The following is a 20,755-nucleotide window of genomic DNA, read 5'->3' on the forward strand; positions in this document are numbered from 1 at the left end:
ATATTTGTGCTGCTGCTTGCTGCAGTAGGCAGCTCAGTCCTGGGGTCCAGGGTTTCTTTGCTCTGATTGATGTACCCAGGACACAAATTCTTTCTCCAGGCACTGCTGGTTCTCCTCACAGGGAGGCACCTCGTGGGATCTCTGCATTTCACCTGGAGCTCAGCTCCCCAGGCCCTCGGGGCTTGGCTGACTGAGCTCTGTTGGAGATTACCAATTCCCTAAGTGAGCTACCCTGTAACCTGAAATTCTCATAAGGTCCTTGCTTTTAGGAGAAACAGAGGCACTCACCTCTTCAGGTCAGCTCTACAGGATTGTGAGGTGTTTATTTCACGTGGAATTAATGTGCTGTGCTGCTGATTGCCAGGAGTTAATACTTGCAGTGCAGTGAACTGAGGCAAACTCGTTGCAGCCTTAACTTGGCAGCCAGTGAAGATTGATGGAACGCGGTGGGTTTAAAGGAAAGGTGTTATTAACGTGTAGGAGGCAGAGCTGGGAGACAAACCCTGCTGTAAATCTGAATTAAAGCCTCCCTTGTTAGGACAGCATTTCACTCTGTGGTGGCTCAGGGACGCTCAGTGGTGTGGAATGCACTTTGTCTCCTTTAGTCTGAGCTGCCCAGCCTGTCTCTAACTCTCCAGGAAACATCCCAGCCTTGGATACAATCCTGACTCACACATCAAACATTAACCTGACTAGAATAATGAGGAATTAAAATGCCAGGAAAGAAATAGAAACTGTCAAAAGGCTAGAGCTCAGATTAGAAAAAACATAATCCCATCCCCCCCAAAACCTGCAGCCTGCCTGTAGCAGCCTGATGGTGCATAAAATGATTGTTTCCAAAAATGGTTGTTCCTTCAAATGCAATCGTGTATGTGGTGCATACAGAGGAATGAGCTACTGCAATCAGTAAAGGAGAGACTGGAAGTTTTGTATTTTGTGTCATCTAAAATAGTATTGCCTGACACTTTCATTACAGACCTGCCTTTTTAACTCACAATTCTGCCAAACCTCGGCCACGTGTGTTTGGATTTTTTGTACTGGGTGTCTTTATCTCAACAAGATAACTATTTCAGACTGTTTTCAAATTTCAGTAGAAAGGTTTACTATTTTTAAGGGGTTTTAAGTGAGCACAAATACCACCAGCAACAGGGCAATCAGCATACTTTCAGCAGCATCTGATATGGATTTAATTTAAAGAGAAAATCCAAAGTATTAATTGTGGTAGCACTGTAGTATGTGATAATGCTAATAACAAGGAGAGATATCTTTAAACAGACAACTCTGAGGAAAAAAAAGGTTGTCAGTGAGAGAGACCAAAGTGTTGTACATAATAAAAAGACTCCAGTTCTTGACCTCTTGTGCTACAGCTTCTTTGGGCCCCTTTGATTCATTAGATAAGTGCTATCTTTATGTCATTCATGTAATCACTTAGCAAGAACCATCCTGATTGACCCATTAGTGCTCCTGATTTATTAACACTTGCTTCTTGTTTTATTTCCTGGAGGCCACAGATCCAATTCTGGCGTGATTCCATTTCCATTAAGATTGGTGGCAATAGGGCAAGCCTTAAACCACAGAAATGCTTTGGAAGGCAGCAGTTTATATCCTCCCAGGTATTCCAAGTTTGGAGCTTGTAATTTCTTTCTTTATCAGATTTACAATGCCTTCCACTATAGTCGAATCTTGGTGCTAATGTTCTTTTACTGAGTTTTGAGGCTTCAGATAAACTTATTCCATTTTCTCTGCTCATCTTCAAACCTGCCAAACTGCTCCTAAGATCTGATTCAGTGAGCAGTTTAGTTTGCCCTGAATATAGTCTTGAGATAACATGAACTAGAAATCCTAAAATGATTTCTTCTTGTCTGAGGAGTATCAGTCCAGTAGCTACTTAAAAATTTCTGTAATGACATTGATTTCAAGACAGAGAGATTCTGTGATTTCCATTTTAATTTGCTATTATATATTTTAAACTTATCGCTGCTGACTACAGAGTTGGAGCATTCTTAGGAAATGATTCAGCATCAGATTTTCCATAAGCTTGCAAAAATTGTTTATTGAATACCATGGGATGCCAGCACCCTGGAAAACTGAGAACACTGTTTTCTATTAAAGTTACACAAAATTGACATAGAGTTATTTTTTATCCAGATACAAAATGGTAATAAAAGGAAATTTAAGAGCAGCACTATGGACACTGAGTCAACGTGAAAGGTTCATGGCCAGACTTTGATAATTGACTGTGGCTTGTGAAGGAAGGAATTAGGTTGTTTTCTCTTGATCTGGCAGGTTTGCATTTTCCACATGCAGAGGTGAAGCTTCAGCTCCTACTGCAACGTCTGTACAATGTCCAGAACAATCCAGAATCCAATATCCTGCCCAACAGCCTACAGGTGACTGCCTCAAAGGAACAGCAATGATGGAAAAACTGCTTTTGTGGCAGTGCAGAGATATCTGACAGTACCTTCCACATGTGCATTTCATCAGCAGACAAAGGAAAGGGTTTAAAGCACAGATGTCACTGTTGTCACTAAGATCCCAAGGCACAAAGACTTTTCTCTTTATCATTTGATAGCAGTTGTTTCCCCACGGGCTCAAATGCAGCTCAGCCTTGCAGTGTGCTAGGCACAGAAAACCAAACCCTTGGTAATTTGCACAGGGTGTCAGAAGGACCTTCTAGAAATCCCAAATGTGACCATAATCCAACACTATTCTCTTGAGATATGCCTGTCAAATGGAAGGTGGCTTAGTCAACAGGTTTGGAACTTTTTTTAAAAATCTATTATTATTTCTAAATTACTTTACAGCAGTGTAATTTGTTTTTCTAGGAAAGGTCAAAGCCCTCTGGATTTATGATTGGAGCTGCATAGTTACATGGTTTATGAGTTTGCATTGTGTTCAGGAAACCAGCAGCACACAGGATTCTGTGGCATTGTATCAGAAGATTTTTCTTCACAATAACTCAGTAACAAGTTGTTTATGTAGGAGAGCAGGCTGTGATGAAAGCTGTATTAAATTTTATCCTTGCTCTTTTACAATAATCACACATAAATAACATATTGCCAGAGGCAAATGTAACAATATATTTATATGTACAAGTCTTATACAAGCACCATTTTTTTGTTTTTCCAATTCTAGTAGAACCTGAATCATTAATTTTTTCAGAAATACAGTCATATTTTAAAAAATTCAACAATATTAGTGTGTGGTGTGTACCTTCTTTGTGCAGTCTGAAGACTGCAAGTTATCTCACCAATCTCTGCCCATTGTTTGAATTTCTAAACTCAGACTATAGCGATGAATTCTTTTAGCTTTGAATACCTCTTTTTCAATCCTTGCTCAGTATATTACATTTATAGAACCTGACATAGGATTTGCAGCATTCAGATCTGGACAAATTCATTCCCAAAGATGAAGTACAAAATCTATTGATGAGTGAGGATCAGTACAGAACCTCATTTAGACTAAAACAGTTTAGGCTTTTAATACTTGAGGTTTTTGGTTCAACTCTTCTGCTGCTGTTCTTGCCATTCTGTAATACAGTCAGCTTCCCCCTCCCTCCAAGCAGTGATAAGAATCATCATTCACACACACTTTTATATCCTTTAGCATTTTTTCCATCGAAAATGGAGATGGATTATTTCTTATATGGCTTTCCAAATTAAAATTGAGGAGTTTAAATAACATGTAGCCGGTATGTTGTTGGAATTTCATCTCCCCAAAGTAAAAGTACTTGGAAAGTTGTGATGGGTTATGAGTAAAAAAAATTACCTTAACAGTTCTGTTCTTGAAAATAAATGACAAGGATGTTATTCAATTTTGCACAGAGGTATGACAATAATGACCATTTTTGGTTTGAGGGAAGAGGGCAGTGTGAGTACAAGATTCACCACTCGATGGCGCCTTGATTCTGTACATCTCCATTTCGTTTTCCTCTCTGATGTCTGGACACAAAATCCCAAAACTGGTTTTGTAGTAAATCTGTCTGGGAAAAAATACTTATCACATATCTCTAAGCGATAGTTTTTAATGTCTTCCGCAGAAGTAAATAAAATTATTTAAATTTTCACTGATACCTTTTAACTCTTTCAATGAAAAAAAGGTGAATTCCCTCAGTTTTGGTTCAGCAGTTCTTCAGTGTAAATATACGAGGGCAGACAATGGCATGGGAACGGTTCCTGGCATCAAATTGGCCAACAAGGCTTTTTTCCTTTGTGGTACTTTTTTCTGTGTCCAGGGGCTGCACTACACCCATGACAAAACCCCCAAATATAACAGATTTTAGGATTTTGCTCTGCTTTGTGCACACTTGTCTGTTTTGCTGACAAAATCAAGGCTTGCTGAATGGGTTTGTAACTGGAAGAGGTGCCATGCACTGTTTGAAACTTTTTAAAATTAGTTACAGAATTACTTGAATGAAAATGCTGTCTGATTTTCAATGTGAACTATTCCATGACAAGTGATGAATATTGTACCATTCAATGTATTAGAAATTTGTGATGGAGTTGTTTGAAAGCTCCTCTGAGATGGGATTCAGATTGACTCTGGCTGCAAATAGAAGCTGGAAATGTTTATAAAATAACACTGGAGACAAAGTCGTTCTGCCAGCAGGATCATTAGTGATTGTGTGTTGGCTGAGAGTATTCTGCTGTTTGGGAAAGTAGATTTGATTTGCACAAGACAAAAACTGGGCTTTGCTGGCTGTCATCATGTTTGTGTTTATAGATTTGTGACAAAAGGAGATTTTTGGCAATAAACCTTTGCAGTTTGAGGAAACTTTTCTATGTTGAAAGACTTTGAGGAAATTTTTCTATGCTGAAAGTAATAGTATAGGAAAAAATGTGCTTATTGCACTACTCATATAAGTGCTCTTAAAAAACCAAATATCACTAATGTAAGCATTTATCTCCAGAGTAGATGCTGCAAATTCTTCTGTGGCTCCAAGTAACTTCTAAAAGTTTCAACCTCACACTTTACAGGGAACTACAGGAACCAAGCTTCATTTCTTTTGCTCTCTTAAATGCTTCCAGATAAGAAGACCTGACATTGAACTGGATATAGAAATACTCATATGAAATCTTCTACCAAAAGATGTTCTCTGGTGCTTTTTTTTTTTTTTTTTTTTTTTTTTTTTGCTATATAATCATTATAATGCAAGGGGGAAATGGTGATAAAAGCACCTTTATGTTCCTCATTTAGTGGAGATTAATTACTGCTGAGGCAGCTGGTGGCAGGGAAGGATAGGATAGTAATGGTTTAATGGTTTCATTACCAAATCCTATGGAGTGGTCAGGGAAGAAGGATAAATTATAACCTTTCAACAAAGTGAGATCAATTGATAGAAATATTTTCATATTTTGGTCCTCAAGTCCAAGTGGAATCCAGAAAAGTAAACAAAATATGTCCTTCCAATGCTTTAGTCTTGACCTAATATTTGAGAAAATTACTTATTTAAGGGGAAACTGGCTGCTGGATGTGAGGCTGTGAACTCACTTGGCTGCAGAATTCTGTCCAGAGCGGATGGACTGAGAACTCTTGGTTGTTCTATTGCTGCCCATCAAGGCAGAGGACAGCAAATATTTGGAATAAATTGCAAGCCCAGATTATTAGATAAATTGTTGCACTGTTTTGATACTGATTTATTCTATTAAATAACTTTGATCTGTTTCAATTCCATTAGGAAACAAACTTGCAGGGTGAGGTGAGATATTTGGGCCTTATTTAACCCATCCCAAGGTGCCAAAATGTGTTCAGTTTTTCACTGGAAGATTCCAAATATGTTCTGGGTCTCTTTTTATTTAAATTATTTACAGTAGGACAGGTACCAAGTTCTGTCACACACTTTATTTATAAAACCTGAGACCTGAGAAGCTGTTGTGTTGTTTTCATGTTTATATTGAGAGATACAGTAAGCAAAACAGGGTGGTTTTTTTTGTGACCTCACAAAGGACTGACTTTCTTATTTGAAAGAGATTACAAAAACTGTATCAACAGCATCTAGAGATTTATTCTTGTGAAGAAGCCAGTTACAAAAACATAGAAAGCCAAGCTCAGGCAAAGCCTGGAGCTGCCTGGGCTTCCACTGGGACCACACTGATGTGGCCAAAGGTTCAGCTGCAGAACCCCTGTGCAATCAGCAGGGCCAGAGAAAACCTGGGGCTGCTTCTTCTTTTGGATAACACAAGTCCCCTAAACCAGAAATCCTTCAGTTCTGATCATCCTTGCTGTGGAAAACAGTTATTTTCATTTAGCAACTCCGGCTGTGCTAACATTTTAACTAAGTGCTCGTGTTTGCTGTGTATTCAGTTTATGCCATCAAGGAAAGCAATTTGCTGTAATGCTACACAAGGCACCCATTAGTAGCAAACAGCAATCTGTGTTTTCAGAGAACCAAGGCTGTTATTTCACAAAGGGAGCAATTCAACTCTGCCTCAATCCTCTATCCAGTAAAGCTCATCCTCCAGCTGTTTTTCCTGACTACTTGACCGCTTTTGGCTTCTCAAAAGTATTTAGAAAATGAAAGTCTAATTTAAATTAAGTTGTACATGATTATTAAAGAAATACAGTATGATACATAGGTATGCAAATAAATGTAAATTATTACTTTTTTTTTAAATGGCAGAAAAAATGCCATATGTCACATGCCTTTATTTTTAGCTGCTTCTTTTCAATATCTAAGCAAAAAGAAAAATGTTTAACTTAAAACCCTGTCTCTAAACTTTCAGGAACTTCACTGCATTCACTTATTGTATCAACAACAGTGAATAGCCATACTTCTCTGACACTGACACTTTGAATGCATGAAATTCAGCAGCCTCAGAGTCTACAGTCTGTTTTCAGTAAAGGCCTGATCAGGATCTGATCTGCCTGAACTGAATAAATGACTCCCTGCAAGTGCTCTGACTTAAGCAGAGCCACTTGCAAAACAAGCTCCAATATCTAGTTTGACGCCCTTTCAATTATTTCAAAAGCTGAAAATTAATTAAAACCATATCAAGAAAAGATAAAGTTGTGTATTTTGAGAACCTGTTGTCTCACTTGTTACACAAATGGACTTTTATGGTACCTCAAAAGAAAACATATTATTTGTTCTTAAAGTTATTTTCCCCTACACACATGTAGGGAAAGATGAGCAAATTTTGAAAAAAACAAGTCAGATCCTATAGAGACAGCCAGAAAAAGACAAATCATATCATTTAGTAAGTAGAAAAAATATTAAATATTGTAAAGTAGACAATGAAACAAGTACTGCTGTGAGCAGCAGAACCACCAAAACTCAGTTTCTAGGGGATTTTATCTCATGGTTGAGTTCATTGGCATCCAGCTGAAGGTTTTCCATGGTTACAGGCATTTATCCTAAATTATTTTCTGGGACTTGATAAACATGAGCTCACCCTGTAGCCTTTTACTGGAGGCATTCTATCAGGCTATTAATTTTCACATAATATTATAGAAATATTACATTTAGAGACTTTACTTTACTTTGCTTGACCAGTCTGCCCTGGGCAACTGGTTCAAAAGATGTGGGGGCGTAGGCAAACAAATGTCATGGGCACCTATGAACCCTTCTACCCCTGGATGTAAATACACATGTGTAAAGATGCATAAATAAATAAATAAATAAATAAATAAATAAATAGACATATAAATATATATATATAGATATAAAAAATATATATTTATCTCCATGGATATGGTACATGTGTATTGCATTCCCATTTCTATTTAATAGTGACTGAAGCACTGCAGTGTGAGGTATAATTAAAGCAAATGTGCTATTTAGAGAATAACTGACAAAATTTTTGCAGCTATTAAAAAGCTTGTCTCATTAGTATTATCTTAAACCTAATTTTCACAAAATGATTTCTTCTAATCCTCACAATCTGCAGAAGAAAGAAGTAATCAGCAAGCTGAAATTAAAGTAGCTGCAACCTCTGCCCTTTAAGTCAGTCACAAATTAAAGAAAATAATCTCTTCTAGTGGGAAAAAAAACTTGCTAAAGAAATCCTTTCTATCAATCTCTCCCCATTAAAGGAAAATATATACTCTTGCTTAGAAGAATACAAATAAATCTTACTAAGCAACTTTTTTTTTGTTGAATTTTGTCTCCTTCAGATCTGCTGATTTAAAAACCTCAGACTTCTTGGCAGATGGCAGTGGAGTATCTTTGACAAGCAGCAGAGCATCCAGGATATCCATGGCAAATTCAGAAGGCATTCTGTGCCTGTGTGTGACCCTCCAGAGCTGCAGAGGAAGGCAGCACTGCAGGGCTTTGCCACAGAACACAACTGGTAGCAGCTTTAACAACATTATTCTACAGCCTCTGCCTGCAGTGTTGCTCTCTCCTTTTAGCAGTTGGCAATAAAATGCTTAACTTTTTGGAAGAAAAATTGGCTCAGTGCAGAGCCAGTTGGCTCAGTGCAGAGGTTTTTAGAAATTCCACCATAAAAAATTTGTTCCGCACAGCTTTGCCATTGTCATTTGAAAAGCCCAGTGACAGGCAATGGTACTGGTTCTTTACCCAGTCCTGCACTCATGAGGAAGTGGGGTTGAGTTGCTCAGGGTTTTCTGTTCTGGATTTCTTGGGTTTGCATGGCCAAGGTTTGTCAGGGTGGAGCTCCAGGGTGGCTCCTGTGAGCAGCTGCTGGGAGGTTCCTCTGTGTCCAGCAGAGCCAGCCCTGGCAGCTCCAGAGAAGGACAGGGCTGGTCACTCAGAAATGGTGGGAACAGAGAAGGGAGAAAAGGGAACTGCACAGCTGGGCCAGAGAAGGGTGGGGTGGGAATGTGGGAGAGGAGCAGCTCAGCAAGGGCAGGGAGGAAGCGGGGCAGGAGTGCTCCAGGCACCAGAGCTGGGATCCTCTGCAGCCTGAGGGGAGGCAGCTGTGCCCTGAACCCATGGAGGAGCCAGAGATCCATGGAGATCCACCCACAGCCCATGGGCATCCACCTGCAGCTCATGGAGATCCACCTGCAGCCCATGGAGGAGCCAGAGATCCATGGAGATCCATCTGCAGCCCATGGAGGAGCCAGAGATCCATGGAGATCCATCTGCAGCCCATGGGGGAGCCCAGAGATCCATGGAGATCCATCCACAGCCCATGGGGATCCACCTGCAGCTCATGGAGGAGCCAGAGATCCATGGAGATCCACCCACAGCCCATGGGGGAGAGAGATCCATGGAGATGCACCCACAGCCCATGAGGATCCACCTGCAGCTCATGGAGATCCACCTGCAGCCCATGGAGGAGCCAGAGATCCAGCTGCAGCCCATGGAGGCATGGGGGAGGCAGAGATCCACCTGGAACTCATGGAAGAAGATCCACAGGGATGCAGAGATCCACCCACAGCCTGTGGGGATCCACCTGCAGCTCCTGGAGATCCACCTGCAGCTCATGGGGATCCATGGGGATGCAGAGATCCACCTGCAGCTCATGGAAGACGATCCGCAGGGATGCAGAGATGCTCCTATAGCCCATGGGGATCCACAGGGATGCAGAGATCCACCTGCAGCCCGTGTAAGAGCCCAGGCTGGAGCAGGGGAATCCTGGAGGAGGCTGTGACCCCATTGGAGGCCTGTGGAGAGATGGGCCCCGCTCCCAGGCTGGAGCAGCCTGTCCTTGGAGAGCTGACCCGTGCAAGAGTGACCCACACTGCAGCAGGTTTGGGAGGACTCTGAGCCTGTGGGATGGACTCACACTGGAGAAGTTCCTGGAGAACTGTGTCCTATGGGAGGGACCCCACGTGCAGCAGGGGAAGGACTCCCCTCCCTGAGCAGCAGGAGAAGCCAGGGGTGAGGAGCTGACCATAACCCCCATCCCTGTCTCCTGGCACCACTGGGGCAGGAGGTAGAGCTGGGAAGGAAGGAGGGGTGAGGGGAAGCTGTTTCCAAGATCTTATTTTGGTTTTCATTATCCTGCTCTCTTTTGTTAGTGATAAAGTCAATTAATATCTCTAATTAGAGCCCATTTTGGCTCTGATGGTATCTGGCGAGGGATCTCTCTCCCAGTCCTTATCTCAGCCCATAAAACCTTTGTTGTTTTTTGTCTCCCCTGCGCAGCTGCAGAGAGGAGTCAGAGAGAGAGGCTCTGGTGGCTTCCAAGAATCCATCCAGGGTCATCCCACTACACTGGATCAGAAGGTTGCTGATAAATTCCCTTCCTGGGGCTGTACTTGAGCAATATTCTCTGTGAGGAAAAGAATAAAGAATCCATGCAAATGGTAATCCTTCAAAACACCTGAGACAGCACTGTGTGCCAGAGGGCTGAAAGAGTGTGAATGAACATTCTTTGATTTACCAGCAAGGTCTGTTCCTCCAGCACAAGTATTTAATCTGCTGACAAGGAGATAAGGGACTTTGAACAGCTTAGAGACCAGCCTAACATCACAAATATGATGCAAACAAGGATAACTTTGGGAGGAATTATAATGCAACAGAATATCTCCTCTGTCTCCAGCACTGTGCAGTTGTAAAGGAGACTGCAAATTCTTGTGTATCAGTCTGTGCAAAAAGAAAATGTTGTTTTGGAGAGTAAAAAGCTTGCATATTTCCTCACTTCCTGTTAGAAGTTTTCATTTTTGAGCTAGGCAAAAAAATAGAAATTTTCATTTTTGAGCTAGGCAAAAAAATAGGGCAGATCCAGTTTCCTCCCAGTCAAAGTCTACTTGTGCTCAGTTGCCTGCTTCCTTTACTTCTGAACCATAACCATTAGCCAGAACTAGTGAGCATAATAAGAAACCAGTTAAAGAATGTTTGCTTTCCCTCTTCAGACTCATCATTGATGATAGTACCTTGTGATATATATGAAAGGTTTTCTTTGGATTTATGATTTGGTGTGAATTTACAAACAGGGTTACTCCTGGCAAGAACCAACGAGGAGAAATGTCACTGATTATAACATGCACATTTTGTTTCCTAGTGATTACATTCTGATAATAATTTGAAAGCTTAATGAGCTGTGGTACTTTTTTTCCCTTGTAACTAGCAGAGACTGAGAACTATGAATTGAATGCATTTCTACTGAAAAGTCCAGGTCAGGGCTGAATAAGACAAAATAAGGAGTTTACTAACTCCAAGTGCAGTTTCTTCTGTGCAAGATAACATGAAAGCATTGCCCAGGCAACCGACACAAGAAGTTTGATACTAAGTCAACTTTTATCAGGAGAAGCAAAGTCCAATTCATAAAAATATCCTGACATATGCACTTGTATGCCTGTCGTGATTTAATTCCAGCTGGCAACTAAGCACCACAGAGCCAATCCTGGAGAAAACTCCAGGGCTGAGCCAATGACAGTTTAATGGGTGAAGAAAAAGCTGCATGCACAAGCAAAGCAGAACAAGGAGCTCATTCTCCACTTCCCAGGTGGGTGTTCAGGCATGTCCAGGACAGTGGGGTCCATCTCATGTAACAGCTCCTTGGGAAGCCCAAGGAATTATTGGGGAATGCCATCCCAAACACAACAGTTTTCCCCTTCCTTCTTGCGGCTTTATATGCTCAGCATGATGTTCTGTGGTGTGGAATATCCCTCTAGCCAGTTTGGGTCAGCTGTCCTGGTTCTGCTCCCTCCCTCCTCACAGGCAGAACAGGGAACCTGGAGTCCTTGGCTTAGAGGAAGCACTAGTTAGCAACAAATAAACCATCAGTGTGTTATCAACATTATTCTCATGCTAAATCCAACACACAGCTCTGTACTAGCTACTAAAATGAAATTTATCTCAATCCCAACTGGAACCAGGCTAATGGTCATGGCCATAGAAGTATTGGTGGCACATTAATCAGATTTTTGCAGATGTAACCTAGTTCAGCTGGGAGGCTCCCTCCTTTCCTACCCTGAGCTATTGACAGTGAGTGGGCTGAGGAGCAGGTGGAGATGAGGAGAAAGCATATGCTCCTCCATTTCTGCCAAAGCTTTTTCACATATTTTCTGTGCTTCCACAGAGCCACTGATCTGTTCAGTGGATTTTCACTCCTCCCATACTAAACAGAGGATGGGAGCCTATGGACATGAGGGAACTTAACAGTGCTAAAGCTGATGTGGAAGTTTTTATACCTGAAAGGCAAGGTTGTAGGAAAGACAGTGTATTTTATTAGAATAATTCATGTCATTGGAAAAAGCAGATGAGCTTTTGGGCATACAAGCTCTTCTGGGGAAGGTGTGCACACATTCTGTTGAATAATAAAAGTTTCTATCTACTGAAGTAGTGTTCATCATCCATGGTTAACTTAAACTTGCCTTTAGCAAAGAACATGAATTCTTTTGAAAAACCCTGAATAAAACTGAGAAGAATTGCATGGAAAAGATTTTTCTTTTTACAGTCTCTGAAAGGTGGTACAAGGTGAAGATTGCAGCATGCTGGGCGCTCTTTCTGCGCAGGGCACCTGCACACTGTGTGTACTCTGCAGTTTTCCTCTCACAGTCCTAAGTGTGCCTTAGTTTTCACACCATGGAGCAACTCTTCCATGCAGGGTTTGCTTCAAACAGCAGATTTCCCCACGGGGATGGTTGTTAGGCTGCAAGCTCTAACTGGAAGTTACAGCATTGTCATTGATCCATGTTTGGATGGTACTGAGGAGCTGCAGCACTTCACAAAGGCCATGGGATATTGATCAGGGGATAATCAGCAGCAGCTTTAGACCTGGGCCAAATCCAGGGGAACAGTCCTGATGTGAAAGGACATGTACTGTGCTCAGTGAGGCATTCTGTTGCCTGGAACTGTGGACTTAGTGATCCAGGACTAAATTAAATAGAAACAGTCCAGTGAATATCCAGTGTTAATCAGTCACCCAGAGACATTATGATAATACAGCACTATGGAGACACAGACTGTGACTGAAATAATTGTGGCTGTTCATTTTCAGCCTTGTTGCTAATGGACATTCCTCTGGAAGTCATTAAAAAGATGTAGGGAAACGTAATTTGAAAGAAAATTACTTTTATTTAACTCTAGACTGGAAGATAAAGGAATTTATGAGGTATGTAACTCTTTGATGTTATTTCTATAAAATGTGTTTGTTTCCATAAACAGGCACATAATATCTTCACATAGAAGTGTCAAAGGAATGAAAATATGGCTTCATTCTTCTCTTTAGACAAAACACAACATTGTGATGAAAATCTGGGAGGCTTTCTGCTCCATTTTAGTTCTTCTTCTTAAATGTCTGATGGCACACCTGGTCTTCACATGTCAGTTCCTACAGTATTGAAACAATTAGTAAGTATATAGCGGTAGAAGTTTTATTTTGCATATATACCAGATCCCACCAGAAATTGCTACAACTGAACCACTGCATTAAAAACTTATGAAACAGAGAACAGTAAGTGCATTATATGTAACCAAATAGAAGGTATGCATTTCATGTTGCAGTAATTAGTTTTTGATACATGAACTGAACTCTAAGAAGAATAAAGATGAAGGATGCATTGAAATTTGGCTTTAATCCAAGGCTTTTTCATGTTCTGTTATTGAAACAATATACTGTAATAGTTTATAATTCATGTTACCAAAATTTATGAGAGGCACTGAAACAAGGAAATAAATAAAAAACCAGGAATGCAGCATTCCTGAGCCAAACAGGGCTTGCAAGGGACTGGAAAAGGTGGCCAGCAATGGGCCAAGCCTGCAGGACAATTTCTGGGGGCTGCTGTAAGGATCTGCTTGGTTTTGTTTCCCCCGTCCTCAGCCTAAACCCTGGTGCCAGCATGCAGAACTTTCCGGGTCAGCTTTTGAATGTGTGCTCAGGCAGAGCTGCAGGAGTGCACTGGGCAGGAGATTTTGGTTGGGTGACACTTTGTGGTTTTGAATTCCTGTCTCAGCCCTTTCAGGCACAGAGATGGGAGCCACTGTGACTGCCCACACCAAGCACGTGTACAGCAAGCCTGGGAAGGGGCAGATTGCTTGCAGCAAAGCTTAGGACAGAACAATGGGCTCCTCTCAAGAATCTCTCTCCATCCACCTGCTGTGCCACCCGGTATTGTAATGCCCATTTCTTGATTGGCAACTCTGTAATCATTATCATTATGAAAAATGTTAAAAAAAAATGAGTAGATGTGACACTTTGTGATATGGGTTAATGGGCATGGTGGTGTTCAGTCAAAGTTGGGACTTTGTGATCTTGGAGGTCTTTTCCAACCTTAATGATTCTGTGATTCTACAATACTGTCATTTTGAAATCTTTCTGCACATCACTGATTGCTGATTTCCTGCACAGAATTTTCTGGCTTCTCTTGGACTCACCACAGCTATCTTTGGGCTACAGCTTGCTACTTTAGGTGTTTGAATTTATTATTGAACTAAGAAAAAATAATTGCAGTATAGGGTTTTTTTGTGGGATCCTCTTAAATATTCAGGGGTTTCTGATCTGTATTACAGTGCAGTGTGCTAAAATTTCATATTGTTTGGCTCCGAAAAAAAAAAAATTTACCTTGCAATCTGATTTTTTTTTTTTTTTTCTGCTTTACCAGTGATTATATAAGAAAAAGATTTTGTTAGAGGTGCAATGCAACAGGAAGGGTTGAGGGCTGGAGGGAAGTGGACTGGAGCAAAAAAAAACACTGCAGGGTTATGACTAAATTGGGAGCAGGTGGACAGAAATTGAGCATTCCTGAGCTGAAACAGAGGAGAAATTTCCTTAGAGTTCAGAGATCAGAGCTGTCTAAAGACCTTGCTAACTAGAGAAAAATAACAAATCCTTTGAAATGGAAAACCTGAGCCTATGCTGCAGCCTCAGTGATGTGCTGTGGGTGTGTGGTGCAGCCCTTACCAGGTGCAGGATGTCTCCTTCAATCCAGTGCTTCCAGCCCCTGTTGTTCTTTTCACCTTTCTGCACACAGACCAGTTTGTCACCATCCCAGGTCACCAGGGACTGCATGAATCAGATCATTAACTCAGTTACATTAACCAGAAGCTTATGAACATATAAAAATAAGTTCAAACAACGTGAATACACAATTAGAGTTGCTTCCTATCATTCTCCAATTTCCTCATTAAAAAATCCCCAAAGCATTTAAACAAAACCCAAATGCATTCAGGATGACAGCAGTGTGACAGAGGGAAGCTTTTGCAGTGCTTTGTTGTCATTTCCATGAGTTTCTTCACACACATGAGTAACAAATGTTCACAATAACTGGTGAATTGTTGAGTGTGTTTACAGCTACTGGTGCAATATACGGAAAATGCATTTTTTTCTTGCTGTTTAAAGCCATTAATGAATAAAAGTTATAGGGTTTCATGAGTGAAGGCTTGAAGGCTTGTACTGCAAAGTGCAGTGCTAACACATTTTCTAGCTCTGCATAAAGTAACTAGAGGAACAGTATGTTACTATCATCTCATCCACTAAATTTGTTTGTATATTTTAATGTACTTTCTGAAATGTCTGATGGCACACCTGGTCTTCACATGTCAGTTCCCACAGCATTAAAACAATTAGTAAGAAATTTAAAGAGATGTGATCATAAGCCAGACAATGGGCTGTAGCTGACCCTGCCTGGGCAGACAGGTTGGACCTGGTGCCTTCAGGAGCAGGAGAACCTTCAGCAAGGAAAAGTTCTCTTTAGAGGCTGAATTATCTGTCTGCAGATGTGCCAGGGTACATTCAAAGCAACTTTGTTGGAATTGCACTGCATTTGAACCACTGTCCTTTAGGGGTGTATTTAACCATGTATCAGACATCTCCTTATTAGACACCAGTTACAGTCCATGAAAGCTCAGTTATTATAAAGCTCCAAGCATATTGGGAGCTTAATTTATTTTCTAGTCCAGCACTGGATGATTTATTTCTCTTATGAGGGAGCTTTCCATTAATAATGAGACAAAACTCATTCCATTTCAGTTAATTTCTTTCTTATTTACGGAATTTTCAAGCTACATGCTCTTTAAATTATCCATGCCCTCTTTACATTTAAATGTTGCCTACCAATTTTATTACCTTCATCTAACTTTAATGTGTTTGAGGCATTGTTTTGTTAATGAAATGACCAGAAAATACTTTTAGAGCAATTCAGAAAGTAATGGCATGACATGTGTGCTTTTTCCTTTTCCCCTCTAGAAACAAATAACATGATTCCTTTAGAAATTAGTATTGTAATTAAATCAGGTAGGGTTATAAATGCACAATTCCTTCCTTCCTCCTTTCCTTTCCTTTTCCTTTCCTTTCCTTTTCCTTTCCTTTCCTTTTCCTTTTCCTTTCCTTTCCTTTTCCTTTCCTTTCCTTTTCCTTTCCTTTCTTTTTCCTTTCCTTTCCTTTCCTTTCCTTTCCTTTCCTTTCCTTTCCTTTCCTTTCCTTTCCTTTCCTTTCCCTTTTCCTTTCCTTTTTCCTTTCCTTTTTCCTTTCCTTTTTCCTTTCCTTTCCTTTTTCCTTTCCTTTCCTTTTTCCTTTCCTTTCCTTTCCTTTCCTTTCCTTTCCTTTCCTTTCCTTTCCTTTCCTTTCCTTTCCTTTCCTTTCCTTTCCTTTCCCTTTTCCTTTTCCTTTCCTTTTTCCTTTCCTTTTTCCTTTCCTTTCCTCTTTCCTTTCCTTTCCTTTCCTTTCCTTTCCTTTCCTTTCCTTTCCTTTCCTTTCCTTTCCTTTCCTTTCCTTTCCTTTTTCCTTTCCTTTTTCCTTTCCTTTCCTTTTTCCTTTCCTTTCCTTTCCTTTCCTTTCCTTTCCTTTCCTTTCCTTTCCTTTCCTTTCCTTTCCTTTCCTTTCCTTTCCTTTCCTTTCCTTTCCTTTCCCTCTTTTCAGAGCAAGGTTTTGTAGTGGTGATGAGCACTAGAGGAGCACTAATTAATGGATTTAAGGAGTGATGAAACCAATGAGTCCTTAGATCCTTAGCAATGCCTTCAACTGCTCTGAAGAGATGTGGGAGCAGTGTTTTTAAGCATGGACTTTGTCACAGGAATTAGTTCCACTCAGTGCTCACTGGAGAAGGAGACAGAAAGAAAATTTAGATATAGGGATGTTCAGGATAGTGAAAAAAAAAATGGGTCTTACTCTTTGATGGCTTGCAGTGCTGTGAATGAGAAATAATTTGGAAGAAATCATGGGAGTTACACTGCACAAAGTTAGTTTGAGAGTTAAAAGTGATCTATGGTGAGCAAGCCATGTCTTCTGCTAAATTTGTGTCCCTCCAGTGAGGGATGGTGTGAGTTCAAACACAAACATGTCCTTTATGCTGCCACTTTTCCTGTGGCAATTGCCAAAACAAACAAACTGCCCGCTGAGACTGATCAGTACAAACCCATCCCAAAGTGAAAAGTGCTATTGATGCAGTCCTAAATTCAACCCCCAGTTTCCTTAAAGAGGATGCATAGGTAAAAATGCAATTTTGCTGCCTTCTAGATACATAAGGTGTATCAGAAAAGGTGAAAAAATCCCCCACTAGAAAAACCTAATTAATGATTGTTCTCACATATCTCAGTAGCCATCCTGATTTGCATTTCTAATAAATGCTTGTAGCAGGAAAGAAAACTGTCTCAGGATGCAAATTACTTCTGCTTTATAAAAATCCTCTGATGTCAGTAAAATATTGGGGTTTGACTTAATGCATTTGTAATAATAATACAATAACCATTCATGTAATAGATATTATAAGCTGATTTTGGCAGCTGCAGGCTCCTGGAGCTGACTGTGGTGTGAACAGACACCAAGTTTTTACCTTCACCACTCTGTTATCCAGTCCTTTGGTGTGCTCCTCAAACTCCACCCCCACAGTGTAATCCAGATCATAGTTTCTGAAAGTGCTGAGTGTTCTGGTTTTAAAATTGTCTCCATTTTGAACAATCTCCTTGGTTTGTTTCAAGTGTTTCGCAATCTTACGAGTTGCAAAATCAATACCTGTCAAAAACCAGAAAAGAGAGTGAAAATTCCAGGATTTGGTAATGAAAATAAAGCCCCACAGCATTTATATTTACACATTAAAAAATATAATGTGTAAATATATACACATATTATATATTGTATATATACAATATAAAATATTGTATATAGACAATATTATACTGTTCCACAATTGGTGCTCTTACTGCAACATTTTTCAGAGAAAAACATTATTTCAAATAAAATTCATCTTGTCCTTACAAGTACACTTTCAACTTGAGGCTCTTCCACTGATAATAAATTTATTTCTTAATGGGATATCTGTGGGAATATTGTGAGCATATAACATCCAAGCAGGAGTGAATAGATGCTGGTGTGTTTAATCACCTGAATTTTTTTGAGAATGTGAAACAAGAGGGGCTATTAAGCCTGAGAGTGCCTTTTTTGCCTCACTAAAGAAGGATCTCACAATAATATCCCTTATCTGAGATTTAGCATGTTAGACTGGGTATGTAATCAAGGGAGAATAAGCATGTAATCAAGAGGACCTGGGCATGTTACTTTTATGATGAACCTGTAGTCTGGGAGTATACAAGAGGTTAATTAATTAGTGTAAAAGAATGAAACGAAAAGAGAAGCAATCAAACAAAAATGTGAATTCCATTATTGTTCAATAGCAGACAGACAAACAAATTGCAGTTCAAAAGGAGACAAACTCAAAGTCAAAAGTCAAAAAAGAGCATTTGTGCAGAGCATTTGACAGCTTCTGTTTCATATTCTGCCAACATTTCCTGCAGTGCTGATCCCCTTGGCACCCTTATTTTGTTCCCAGCGAGGATTAACATGATGCTTGGCACTGGGAGCCCTGCTGGCACCATGGGGACAACATCCCTGGCACCATCCCAGTTCCAGCAGCATCTGCAATAATAATTTCTGACATGGGGATCTGATTGTGCTGCTGTGTGCACATGAAATCACCTCCCATGCTCCTGCAGCTCTGAAAGATTTGGGTTTGGCGTGCTGGCCGTCCTCTGGTGGCTGTAAATCACTGCCAGCCCAGCAATGCCACTCCCTAATGGAGCCCTTTTCTCCTGCTGGATTCATTATCCTACTTGGGAAGCGCTAATTGAGTTGAGCAAGAGGATAGGCTTGAAAAAAAATGTGGCTTTTAAACATGGGGAATAATGGTTTTGTTCAGTATTTATATGCAAGGCTTCTTGGGTATATTTTATCTGCTGTGGTGGATTAAAGGTATCTCTGGGGCTGATTTATAGCCAGGCAACGTAAAATTTAGTTCTCTCTGAGGGCAAAAATGTCTAGACCTCTAAAGAAATGCTATTTCTGACTAATATATTGGTCTTGTAGCTCCTGGAGAAAAATCAGGGAGGTTTTATTAAAGCATGGTTTTCATAACTGCATTTTGAACAATATAAGCAATAAAAATGATATGTAGTTCCATTATAGTATATTTAAATACTTTGTAACATGTTTACGATAAAATCAAACTTTCTGACTTAGAGGGCAAACCTAATCTTTAATTAAAGTATAGAAATGTGTATGCATTAATTAAAAGGACAGATGAATTAAAAATATCCCTCAAAACCCGTGTGCTTTGAATCTGAGCATATTAATACTTAAAATACCAGCAAAATGTAAAATGGGGAGAAAAAGAGCAGAAGAATATCTTTTCACCCTTTCCATGCCTTTTCTTTCTGAGACTCATCACTAGCATTTGCATATTTGTGCTGGTTTTGGTGTTGGGTTATTTTTGCTTATTCATTTGGCAGTTTGAAATTACTATGGCTGATTGTGTGGATATAACTTATAGTTTATATATGCACATATGCACAAAAATCTCTTCAATTAATGTGTATCTTTCTCCTGAAATTCAAGACATTGTCCTAATCATTCTCATTTTCAAGCACTCTCTCTTTTTGTTCCTCACAAGCGTATATAATAATATTTACAGATGTCCCTGAAGATATTGAATTTTTTTCCACAAATGCAAAAGCTAAAAACCATGAATAGTGAGACTTGAATTTCTCTCTTAAGAGAGTTAAAGCTTTGGCAAAATTGCAACTTCTTTCAGTTGTTGATGAATAATGATTAGAGTTTATTTGTATGTATTTATGTATTTCTTCTATTTCAATCTGAACAGATCAATCAATTAGCAATAAGGTTCTTTGGTAAAACTAGTAGAAAATCAGTTAAAGCATCAAATTTTTCACCTCTGTACCATAATTAGTTCAAAGCACTAATTAAATAATGGCATTACTGTTAATTTACTGCTATAGAATATCTTATTCCTCTTTAACTAACTTGTTGCAAGTTACAGTAAGAATATACCAGGGGTAAAAAAGAGCTTTTAGATCTGAAAACCTGCTGGTTTGGGGCTTCCCCCCCAGATGTATCTGTTTTTTCATTTATCTAATTAAAAAATAACATCTTTGGTTACCAGTCTTCAATTGCTTATATATTTAGATCATTGCAATTCTGAAAACAACTACTTGATCTGGCAGCAACCCTTATGCCACAATGTATATTACAGAAAAAGCTCATTAATTTTAGAATGATTTGACTCAGAATTGAACTATTTTCTGTTGATCTCATTAACATTTTGTCATTTACCTAAAGCAACCATGTATCCTTCGAAGTTTTCATTGCTCTCCATCTCCCAGGTGCCATTGTAGTCGGCAGGCATGGTGGCAGAGCACAGAGGCAGCTTCAGCTCAGGAGCACAGCCTGGGCTCAGCCTCTGCTCAGGGAATCTTTTATAAACCTCCCCAGAGCTTTTTTCCCACTCAGGTTTATGGTTTTGTAGATAATGCAGTCGAAGGGGCAGAGTGATAACCCTGGAAACTTTGCTTTCATTGGCAAAGTCCAGCTGAGCAGCTGGCAGACAAGGAACAATTTCAGAAATATGGAGTAATACAGGATATGATTTTACAGTGACCTTTGTAGGGAACTGC

General features: G+C 39.9%; 1 protein-coding gene across 1 annotated transcript; it reads right to left on the reverse strand.

Moving 5' to 3' along the window:
* Positions 1–13,133: 13,133 nt before the first annotated feature.
* Positions 13,134–20,487, reverse strand: RBP2 (retinol binding protein 2). The gene is made up of 4 exons (XM_054282988.1): positions 20,415–20,487; positions 17,626–17,804; positions 14,757–14,858; positions 13,134–13,187 (listed from the first exon to the last, which is right to left on the reverse strand). The coding sequence occupies exons 1-4, from the start codon at positions 20,485–20,487 to the stop codon at positions 13,134–13,136; spliced, it is 408 nt and encodes a 135-aa protein (XP_054138963.1).
* Between the last annotated feature and the right edge of the window lie 268 nt (positions 20,488–20,755).

This window comes from Melozone crissalis, unplaced genomic scaffold (genome assembly GCF_028551555.1).
Source record: "Melozone crissalis strain CALT ecotype California unplaced genomic scaffold, PUWL_Pcris_2 ptg000034l_1, whole genome shotgun sequence".
Lineage (NCBI taxonomy): Eukaryota > Metazoa > Chordata > Aves > Passeriformes > Passerellidae > Melozone > Melozone crissalis.

Coding starts and splice junctions, on each gene's coding strand:
- RBP2 (XM_054282988.1), bottom strand. CDS start 20,487: ATGCCTGCCGACTACAATGGCACCTGGGAGATGGAGAGCAATGAAAAC. Junction 14,859..17,625: donor TGGATAACAGAGTGGTGAAG/GTAAAAACTTGG, acceptor TGATTCATGCAG/TCCCTGGTGACCTGGGATGG. Junction 13,188..14,756: donor AAGGAGACATCCTGCACCTG/GTAAGGGCTGCA, acceptor TCAATACTGTAG/GAACTGACATGTGAAGACCA.